General features: G+C 59.8%; 1 protein-coding gene across 1 annotated transcript; it reads right to left on the reverse strand.

The window, feature by feature from the left end:
• Positions 1 to 2,794: 2,794 nt before the first annotated feature.
• PFN1 (profilin 1) lies at positions 2,795 to 10,018 on the reverse strand. Its single transcript, XM_033169113.1, has 3 exons — positions 9,822 to 10,018; positions 4,778 to 4,970; positions 2,795 to 2,996 (listed from the first exon to the last, which is right to left on the reverse strand). Exons 1-3 carry the CDS (start codon positions 9,951 to 9,953, stop codon positions 2,899 to 2,901), a joined length of 423 nt encoding a protein of 140 aa, XP_033025004.1. The 5' UTR covers positions 9,954 to 10,018; the 3' UTR covers positions 2,795 to 2,898.
• Positions 10,019 to 10,453: the final 435 nt, after the last annotated feature.

Consider the following 10,453-nt stretch of genomic DNA (forward strand, 5'->3'; position numbering starts at 1 on the left):
GCTCCGGAGCGCCACCCCCTTCCTAGCCGGGCCCCATAAAAAAGCAGAGGAAGAGGTTTGACGCACAGCCCAGCCGAGTTTGGAGAAGAGGCAATGTTTATTAAAATGATGCACACACACAGAGAGAGAAGTTTTTCCTCCCTCTTTCCTGACACTGGAACTTTCGGGGCAGGGGGGGGGGAATAAAAGCCCTCCTAGCCTATGGAACTCCCTGCCACAAGAGGCAGGGGCAGCCGCCGAACTGGATTAAACCACTTCTTGGAGGGCTGCTGGACAATAATACACGGAGAAGAGGGCTTTTGCAGAAGGGGGTACCCAGGGTCATCTAGCTCAACCCCCTGCGAAGCAACCTTGAACCTGCAACCTTGGCAGTATCATCACCGCAGGCCCAAATTTAGTGGAAATTGAGGTGTGTGTGTGTGTGTGTGTGTCTTGCACCCGCGTCCTGCTTGCTGGTTCTTCATGGGGGTTTCTTGATGCCGGACTAGAGGGGACCCTCTGGGCCTGATCCTGCAGGCTCTTCCGCTCACAGGTTAATCTGCTGCCGAGATCTCTGCCTCGCAGGGGGTTGGTGTAGATGACCTTTGGGGGCCCCAACTCTGCAGTTCTCGGCTTCAGTGGAGGGGGGCCTTTCACCAGGAAACTGCCTGATTTGTTTTGGACTCTTAGCCCCCACCACCACCAACGCAGAGAAAGCGGTAGTTTGGGGAGCGGCTGCGGTGAAAGGCTGCGAGTGCGACTCTCTCAAAGCGTCGGAAGGTGGAGGTGGTTTTTTCCGAGAAATAAAAGGTTTCCTGGGGTGGAGCGAGAAGCCAGAGCAGGTCTTTGCAGGGCCCCCAGCAGCTCAGGAAGGAGGCTGCTTCACAAAAGGGCTGCCAAAATGAGGCAGCGTGTGGGGGGTGTGGCTTTTAATCTCGGAGAAAAGGCAGAAACAGTAGCCAAAAGCCGATCCTTACAGGGAATTGAACCTGCAACCTTTATCACCGTCATGCAAGATTTTGCTGAATATTGCAGGATTCAGGACAGGTATGTCCACAGTTGACCTGTGGAACTCCTTGCCACAGGAGGCAGCAACGGCCAACAAGTTGGGATGGCTTTATTTCCCATAGGGACACCCCCTTGGGTCTGGAAGCTGGAATAGATGTGCACCCCCCCCCCCCCAGCTCGATCCAGGACATGCAGGGCTCCCTTAGCACTTATTGGAGTAAAACTCTCATCAGCCACAGCTACCTTGGCCAAGGATACATGGAGTGGTAGAACCTAGGGAAGCAAGGTTGCAGGTGGTGGGAGCCTCCCTCCACTGGAGGGTTTACAGCAGGGCTCCAGGGTTTTCGCGGGTTGGGCTGGATGGCCTTTGGGGATCCCTTGCCAACTCCACGACTAGCCTGGCGCCCTCCGATGCCAGGGCAACGGCACACACCCAAAGCAGCGCCTGGCAACGGCTCCCAAACAGATGAGTCACCGGCCACATCTAGTGTTGACAAGGAGGGTTAGGCCAGGCCCAGCGGGTGGACTTTGCGCTACAGCTCCCAGGCGGGAAAGGCGCTCTCCTCCGCCCTTCCTAAACAAAGCAGGGGCCGGCTCCAAGGGAGGGCAGGTGGCTTTTTGGCAGAGCTGCGTAAGGGGTCCAAGCAAATGCCCACTGCCACCACCTCTTGGGAAGCAAAGCACCCCCTTTCCCTGCTGGAGAGGCTGGGAGTTGTAGCGCAGCAACGCCTGGCTGCTTTGCTCCTAAAATGGAGCAACTGGACCTGCTAGGGCTGGCGTCCCACAGCCTGGCGCCCTCCAAAGTCCCGCACTACGACTCCCTTCACGGCCCCCAACCGGCACGCCCTGTGCTGGCGGGAGTTGTAGTTCCGGAGGGCGCCAAGATGTTTTGCGCATTCTTTTCTGCCAGGAACCCTCAGCCCAGCCACCTTTTCATCCTTCCCCGCCCCGAGGCACCCGGCGCAACCAGCACTTGTGGGCGCAAGGCCCTCGGAGGACAAAGGCTCCTCGGCTGTCGGCTCCCATTGTTTGCCAAACAGGCGCCTTCTGTGCTGGAACTGCGGCTGAGCCATTGTTTCCCACAGCCTAATAGGGAAGGGAGACGGGCCCCTTGGCATCGGTGTCAGGGACCCAGGAGTCCTGCCCCAAGACTGGCTCTTCCCCCAGCGGAGGTCTAGCGGTTAGAGCACCGGACCAGAGGGGGTTAGAGCGCCGGACCTGAGGGGGAGCAGATCCTCCGCTCAGTGGCAGAGAGGCTCACTGGGCAGGGCCTTCGGGGCTGGTTGCCACTGCCTCCCTTGCAGGGTCGTCGTGGGGATTAATTGAGGACTAGCACCTTGCGTCGACCAGGGTTCAAATTGCGCTGCTCAGCCTCGAAACTCTGCCAATCAACCCACCAGTTTCCCCCTTCAAACTGGCCCTCCCAGTTACCCCAGCACCCTCGATAACTCCCCCCCCCCCGCCCCCGGCGCCACCACCACCACAACCACGCTCAGAATTCAATTTCTCTTTATTTCGTTCGTCTTGTTCCAATATAGTTTTTTCTTTTCTTAACCCCAAAAAAAGCTACACCTTGTAACCATCAGAAAATTTTGGCAGCGATAAGGATTTCTTCGTGATAGAAAAAAATGGCCCAAAGGGGGGGGGGAGGAGGAGAGAGAGACGGGTGGAGGGGGGTGCGATTCCAGGGGGGGGGGTTTAGAAAAAAAAATAATAACCATTGAGAAAGCAGGAAAAGGGGGAGAGGAGGGATAAGAGTGGCGGTCCGGCGCCGGGGGGGGGTTGGGTTGTCCCACGCTGGTCAGGCCGGGGCTGGGCTGGGGGTCCCGGGTGGTGGGTGGCAGCCCCCGTGGGCATCGTCCCCCCCCCGGTCCCTCAGTAGTACCGCAGGCGGGGCAGGGGGGGCGCGCCTCAGTATTGCGACCTCCGCAAGTGGTTGGCCATCTCGTAGCACTTCTTGTTCACGCAACCGCCGTGGACGCCTTCCTTCCCCATCACCAGAACTATCGCTGTGGGGGGGGGAGAGACGAGGGGAGGGGTGGGTCAGTGCAAAAGGAAAATGAGACCCCCCCCCCAAGGAGGACACCCAGGCGCCAATCGCCCCATCCGCACCCAGGCGCTGCGTTTCTCCAGCTCAGGGCCCGCCAGTTCCGTGCTGCGTTTCTCCAACTGGGGGCAGAGGGACTACAACTCCCATCATCCAGTGCGAGCGGGATGGGCGGGTCAGCGGTCATGGCAGGTGTAGTCCACCCCGGCAGCAAGGCTGAGGAGCGCCGAAAAGGTTTCTGCCTTCCGTAGGGGTCCCATCGTCCCCGGCGAGGACTACAACTCCCAGCCCGCCCGGCAGCTAGGGATGATGGGAGGTGTAGTCTATAGAGACAGATGGGGGCAGAGATCGAGAAGCGCCGAACCAGTGCCGCCTTCAATGGCGGGGTTCCCAGCTGGTGTCGGAACCACAAGTCCCATCGTCCACAGCAAGGAGGATCGGCGGTCAGGGGTGATGGGAGTTGTAGTACAACCACAGCTGGCGAACCAAACTTGAGAAGCACCAAATTTGCACTGCTTTCAATGGGGGAACCTCAGCTGGGGTAGCACTACAAGTCCTATCATCCCTAGCGAGCAGGACTAGCAGTCATGGGCGATGGGAGTTGTAGTCCAACCACAGTAAGGGCACTCATGGTATTGTTGGTACCCCAACCATTCTGGGCAGCCCTGGACTTTTTTTATCGGTCCTTCAGGGGCATTGAAGGAGAAGCCTTGGAAAGTGGAAAACCCCTCTGCAATTGCAGGCCAAAGGTGAACCACTGCGGAACTCCCTGCCACAGGAGGCAGGAAGTGCAGACAGATCGGGCAGAGAAAATTCACAGAGGAGAGCGAGGCTTTTAGATTTTGTGCAGAGCTGCCCAGAACGGTTGGGGCTACAAGGAATTAATAATAATAATAATAATAATATTCTCTGCCTCCAGAGAGGCTCCTGAACGCCTGGGGCGGGAGAGGGGGAGGGTTGCAGTGGCTTTCTGGCCCTGCTTTGGGGGCTTCTAGAGAACCTCCAGGTCCCAAGGAAGTCTATCTCAATTCCCAGATTCTTAGGATGGGCCTGATCCAGGAGGACTCTTAAAAGGTGCAACTACAGGGTGGTTTTTTTGGGAGGGGGGGGGGATCCAGGAGGCCCCCAGGGCCCAAGGCAGGGCTTCTCTAGCCGGAACCATGGGGGCACCTTCAAGTTGAGCAGCGGACGTCCGGCTAGCCAGAAGCCGTGACAGGCGAAGGATGCCAAAGTTGACTTGGGAGGGACCCCCGGGGGTCATCCATCCCAACCCCCTGCAATGCTACAGCATCCCTTACCAATGGCCATTGCCTTGCAGGGGGTTGAGCTGGATGACCCCCCCCGGGGGGGGGGTTTCCCTGCCAACCCTGCAATGCGCCCCAACCTCAGGTGGCGGCAGACTTCTCCACTGCCTTGCAGGGGGCTGGGCTGGATGACCCCCCCGGGGGTCCCATTCCTTTCCCCCTCCAGCTAAAAACCCATTAACCCCAGATTTATGGCCCCCTGCAGCTGTCGCGACAAGACAGAGGCAGCCTTCTCTGCCTAGCCGGGGGCTGGATTAGGAACAGCTGTCCACCCCCCCTTGAAGCAGAGGGACCCCCCCCCCCAAAAAAAACCCTCCACAGCTGTTGGGGTAAAGAATGCAAGTTGTCCGTCCCCCCGGCAAGTGGGGAAGGGATGGACAGCTGCAAGGAGATTCGGGATGGGGAGAGTGGTGCGCGGCCCCCCCCCCGGCGAACTCACTCTTGGCCGTCATGGCGGCTGTGATGTTGAAGGTGGGGGCCCCCCCGGTGCTCTTGGTCCTCAGGTCCATGGTGCACTCTCCGTCCGTGTGAAGGCTGTCCCGGATCACGGAGCACTTCTGACCGCCCAGAGTCAGGCCGTTGACAAACAGGTTGCTCCGGTCTTTGCCCACTAGGATGTTCACTTCCGCCGGCTGCGGGGGGCGCGGGAATAAAAAAAGAAGAAGGGAGAAAGTGAGAATCCACAGCCGGCCCGGCAGCCCCCCCAAAAAAAATAAAGACCCACTGAGGATCCCAATGAACCCCCCCCCCCAAGCCGCAGTACTGAGTCGTTTCCCCCCCCCAAAAAAACTAAACCACAGGTTCCCAAATGGCTTTAGCATCTTCTGGCGGGGGGGGGGGCATTAAGAGGCATGGGGCATGGGTGGGGTTGATGTGCCTCTGTCAGTAGAACCTCATAGTCACGGGTTCGAGACCCACACCGAGCCAAAGATTCCTGCCTCACAGGGGGTTGGGATGGATGACCCTCGGGAGGGCCCTTCCAGCTCTAGGATTCTAGCAAAGTTTGGATCAAGTTCTTCAGTTTGGTGGGCTGGGAAACCCAGCCAGATTTTTTTTGGGGGGGGGGGATAAATATTAAAAATTGTTTATGAACTTCAGTCAATACATAAAGAAAAGACGATTTATGGGAAGTAATTAAATAATACGTATAACAGATTTTAAAAGCAACGAAGAATAGAAGAAGCCGTGTTGCGGTGGACAGAGGTCACAATGGTAGGAATAAGGGAAAAAGACATTCACAAATCGACAAATATACATGGTGTAATTCTGAATGTGCTGTAGAGAATGTGTAACTGAATGTAATTTTCAAAAAAATAAAATAAAAATAAAACATTAAATTAGTAAAACTATTATTTCTCAATTAAACTAAATAGCTTATTTTTTATTTAATTGGGCAATTAAATTGTTGCCTTGGGGAAGAAATGCAAGCCTCTCACCTGAGCGGTGCTTTTGTGAAAAAATGGGGGGGGGTGCTCGGTGTGAGTTTTCTGGGGCCCCCCCCAAAAAAGTTTGGGAACCGCTGGGGTGGACTTAAAAGTGCCAAACCAGAGAATGAATGAAGATGGGGATTCAGGGGGCCGGAAGGGGCTCCCTTGGGTCATCTAGCCCAACCCCCCCAATGCAGGGACGGCAGCTCACTTGGGGGGGGCAGCGCAAGTCATGGGTCTGACCTTTGCATCTGAGGACACCCAAATGCACAGCTGCAGGCAACAACTGTTCCTTGTGGGGCGAAGGGAGTCTGGGCGGAGGGCAGAGAGACAGAAGGACTTACCCCCCCAAGGTAAGCCCTTTCTCTCCTGCCCCCTTGGAAGCTGGAACAGGACCCCCCCCCAGCACCTGTTGCCCTGCAAACAAACTTCCCTCTGTCTCCTCTTCTGGCCATTCAGACCAAAAGGGAAACAGGGGAAATCCAGGGGAAGTCCAGTTTGTGGGTCGAATTTCCCCCCAAAGTGTGTTTACGTATGGGGAGGTCTTTCTCCACTCAGGACAAATGCCCCCCCTGCTGCCATGGCCGCTGGAAGCCCCCCAATATCTAGAGGTGCTGTCCCCCCCATTACAGGGGAATGTAGTCGGCGCACCCCATGACTCAAGGGATGGCTGGGTCTGGGGGGTGGGGGAAGAACTGCAGACCCCCCTGCCCCCCTTTTTCAGCTGCTCAACTTGGAATCGCAGAAGAGTCGGGTGGGACCCCCCAGGGTCATCCAGCCCAACCCCCTACGTGGCAAGAACCACAGCTGAATAATTTGTTGGCACTTTCTCCGTCAAAGATATGTAGGACGCCAGGTTTTTTTTTGGGGGGGGGAATTTGAAGTGGACCCTGCCTTGCAAATACTCTCTCTGGGTTTACTGCTGCCCCCTGCCCAGTAACAGATGATGCCCCTGCTTAGAGGGGGGGGGTGGGCAGAGAGAGGACACCTTCCTATACACACAGCAAGCAGTTTACAGCTCAGAATTCTCATGCTGGAAAAGGGACCCCCAGAGGTCATCCAGCACAACCCCCCCCTGCAAGGCAGGTCTTTACCCCTCCCCTCCCCACAAAATGCTCTCTCCTCTGCCCCCAATTCCCCAGGAGGAGCAGCAGGGCTGAGCGCATTCACAGCAAGCTTTATTTTATTCCTTCCCCCCCCCCATGCCAGTTGAGGGCTGGGCTGGCAGCGACTCTGGTTCCCAGGTTGCACATTAACTGCAGGAACACACAGAATAGCCTCCCTGAGTGGAGGGAAGAATGGAAGAGGCAGCGGGGGGGGGGGCGCAGGCCCGGCCGCCTCCGCCCATTGCGCCACACTCCCCTCCAAGGAACAGAGGAGGCGAGAGGAAGGAATGCCAGCAGCGGAGGAAGCCCCCTTCCAGCTACCCCCTGCCAACCCCAGAGGGGAGAAATGGGGTCTCCCCAAGAGACCCCCCCCCCGGGATTCAATCGGCCAAGGGGGGAATCTCTGGGTTGGGGGGGGTTGAGGCTAGCCCAAGTGGCCACTTTTGCAAAAGGTCGGCCCCATCTCTGACCCCCCCCCCAACTCACATAACCCCCTCCCTGAAAAAAAAATCAGGAGCGATGAAGCTCAGTTGCCAAATTTGGAGAAATGTGAGAAACTGCGGAAGAAGCTAGAAACGCCCCCCCCCCCAAAGCACACACAGAAGTTGCACTTCTGCTAAGGAATTGGGAAGTTTGAGGCCTTCCTTTTTGGGGGCGGGGTAGAAGGAGCACTGTGGGGCACCCCTTCTTCCCCTCCCCATCACAGGGCAACGCTGGGGATCCAGGGATATTGTGGGGTCTCGTCGTCCCCCCAGCACTGAGCAAAGGGGGCACAGATCCCCTGCATCAAGGGGGGGGGGAGATTTTAAAGTCCTTTGATCCTCTCCTCCACAGGGGGGGGAGTGGATCCTGAAAGTGGAACAAGGGAAAGCAGTGGATCCTTTGCAGGGGGCGCCCCCAGGCCAGCTGCTTTGGGCCCCACCCCAGAAGTAACTCCCATCAAAGCATCCCTCCAGATTCTTCCAGGGCTGAGGGGGGGGGGGGAGAGAAAGGGATCCTTTGCTCAGGATCTGGAAAGCAGGAACAGAGGAATTAATCTGGGAATTTTTTGGGGGGGGTGTATTTTTTTTTATTTGCACAGGTCCCCGCAGTTTTGGAAATGGAAAGTGGGGAATCACACACACACCCCTCTCTCTCGTCGCAGGAAAGTTCAACGAAAATGCAAAAATCTGTGTTTGTGTGTCCCCCCCCCCCCTGTTAAAATTCCTGCCGGAGGCCCAGACACGGGATTGCTCGGAGATTAGCCGCAGCTGAAAGGAATCCAGATCTGGAGACGTGGCACATTGGGGGGGGGGGGCAGGGAAGAAGAAGAAGAAAGGAGAGGGGGGACTCCCCGCAAACCTGGCAAGGCGATGGATGCCCCGACGGGGCGGTTTGGGGTTTTATGCAAAAGTTCCCTCCGGGCTCCACTCTGCGCGCCGGAAGCGCCCCAGAGAAAGGAGGGGGGGGGGAGAAATAGTTTCTAGAACTTTGCAACTTCTTTTCCGCCCGGCCTTTGCGCAAGGGGGGGGGAGGAAAGAGAAGTGCGGGGGGGGGGAATGTTTGCTTGCGCTCTTGAAAGTCTCTCCAAGGCCTCCAAGCGACGCTCCTTGCAGCGCAAAACCCCACCTGTATCCTGTTTTGCAAAGAAAGATTGAGAGGGAGGCGCGCTTGCCCCACATCCGGGGGGGTGGGAGCCAGCCCTACGGTGCAGAGGGAGGTCGTGGCCCACCCCCCACAAGGACTCAGCTCAAGTCTTTTTTTTTGCCACCGCAACTTCGCCCGGGAGCCGCTTTTGTGGCGTATCTGAACAAGTAAAGCGGGAAGATTTTTGGCCCGGGATCTCCAGTCCCCTTTGCCAAATCGGGGGTCCGGGGTGGGGCGCGGCAGGTCAGGCCACGAGTCAGCCCCGGCTAGACGCCCTTGCGCAATCGCGGAGTGGTCGTGGGGGGGGGGTGGGAGAGAAAGAGAGAGAGAGAGGAGGACAAGAAAGGTGCCGGGGTTCGGCCTCCGCCCCGCGCACAAAGGCACGTGGCGGCCGTGGCCCCCCGGGCGCCTGGGTGTGGCCCGCGGGGATCGGGAAGCGGCCTTGGAAGCCACGCAAACTTTGCGGGGGGGGGAGTGGAAAAGTTGGCCCCGCTCCCGCCGAAGTTTCCACGACGCCGAGGGAGCCATGAGTCAAATCCCGCCCCACCCCCCCACCCCGCAAATCTGGGCCTGGATTAGAGATCCCATAGCGCACGGAGAGGTTTAGGGGGTCCCTACTCGGACGGTGTTTTTTGGGGGGTGTTGTTGCCCCCCTTCCCCGCCAGCTCCTTTTCCCCCGAGGGGGGAGGGGCGGCCTGCCTCCTCCCCCCTCCCCCCGGCTTTTGAGTCATTTCCTCTCCCGGGCTGGGCGCGGGCAGGGCGCGGTGGTGGCGGCGGCGGCCGCCAAAGCAGGAACCGCGGCCGCCTGGCGAGCTTCTCCCCCCAAAACGGGGAGAGGGCAAGATGCAGGGGGAGGAAGGAGATGAAAGAGATGGGGGGGGGGAATGCGAGCGATTGCGGGGGCCGAGCAGCGCGCGCCTCTCCCCTCCCCCACGCCCCCCCCTTTCCCGGGCCTGCAGGCTGACTTTGCAAGAGGAAGTGGCGGAGGCGCTTTGCACAAAGGCGGACGGGGGGAGGGGGAGCAGGAAGAGCCCCTCCCTCCCTCTCTCTCCCCCCCCCCCAGCCTTCGGGGGAGGGTCGCCCAGGTAGCGCCTCGTTGCAGCTGCTTTGTCGAGGCCCCGGGCCGCCGCGCGTCCCCCGCAACTTCGCCCGGGAGGAAGCAAGCAATCGCCCGGCCCGCCGAGGACCCGGGGCGCGCCTTCGAAGGGGCCCCTTCCCTTCCTCCTCTTTCCCGCCCCCGGTGCAAATCCCGCGGCGGCCAGGCCGCCCCCCCCCACCTCGCCGCGCCCCCCGGCTCCCCGCAACCCCCCGCACCGGGGCGCACCGTGATGTTGGCGAAGGTCTTCCCCGGGGCGGCGGCCCAGACGGACGGCACGTCCTTGTAGCCCACGATGGCCGCGTCCTGGCAGGTGTCGTCCGCCATCAGGTTGTCGATGTAGCTGTTCCAGCCGCTCATGGCCGCGGAGTGGGCGATGCGGGGGGATGCAGGCGCACGGAGGAGGAGGACGACGACGGGGAGGCGAGGCCGCTCGCTGGCTGCTGCTGCTGGGCCCGGATGCAGAAGCCTGGACGGGGCGGCGGCGGCGGCGGCTGCTGCTTCTGTTTGCAGGGGACCCCGGGGGAGAAGGGGACGCGCGATCCGGATGTGGCGCGGGCGGCGGCGCGAGCGGATCTGGGGCTGCTCCGGAGCAGCGAGCGAGCACAAGGCGGCGAGGGCGCCGGGCGCGGAGGAAGGGGCCGGCCCAGGGCGGGGAGCGGGGCGGGGAGGCCGGGCGCGCACACGCCGCGCGCGCACGCCCACCTCTCCCTCCGCCCCCCAAGTGCAGCTCCCTCCTTGCAGGCCAGGGGGCGCCGCGAGCGGGAGCGGCGGCGACTTTCGGGGGACGCTCCCCCAGCGTTGCATTTTGCAGGGGAACTTTTGCGCAGACTTGGCCCCGCGATCCTCTACTGCTGCGC

Source organism: Lacerta agilis, chromosome 14, assembly GCF_009819535.1.
Source record: "Lacerta agilis isolate rLacAgi1 chromosome 14, rLacAgi1.pri, whole genome shotgun sequence".
Lineage (NCBI taxonomy): Eukaryota > Metazoa > Chordata > Lepidosauria > Squamata > Lacertidae > Lacerta > Lacerta agilis.

What these genes read in the sequence shown, in the direction of transcription:
- PFN1 (XM_033169113.1), bottom strand. Translation starts at nt 9,953, where the DNA reads ATGAGCGGCTGGAACAGCTACATCGACAACCTGATGGCGGACGACACC. An exon ending in AGACCTTCGCCAACATCACG is followed by an intron (nt 4,971 to 9,821) that starts GTGCGCCCCGGT and finishes CGCCCCCCGCAG; the next exon opens with CCGGCGGAAGTGAACATCCT. An exon ending in AGCCGCCATGACGGCCAAGA is followed by an intron (nt 2,997 to 4,777) that starts GTGAGTTCGCCG and finishes CCCCCCCCACAG; the next exon opens with CGATAGTTCTGGTGATGGGG.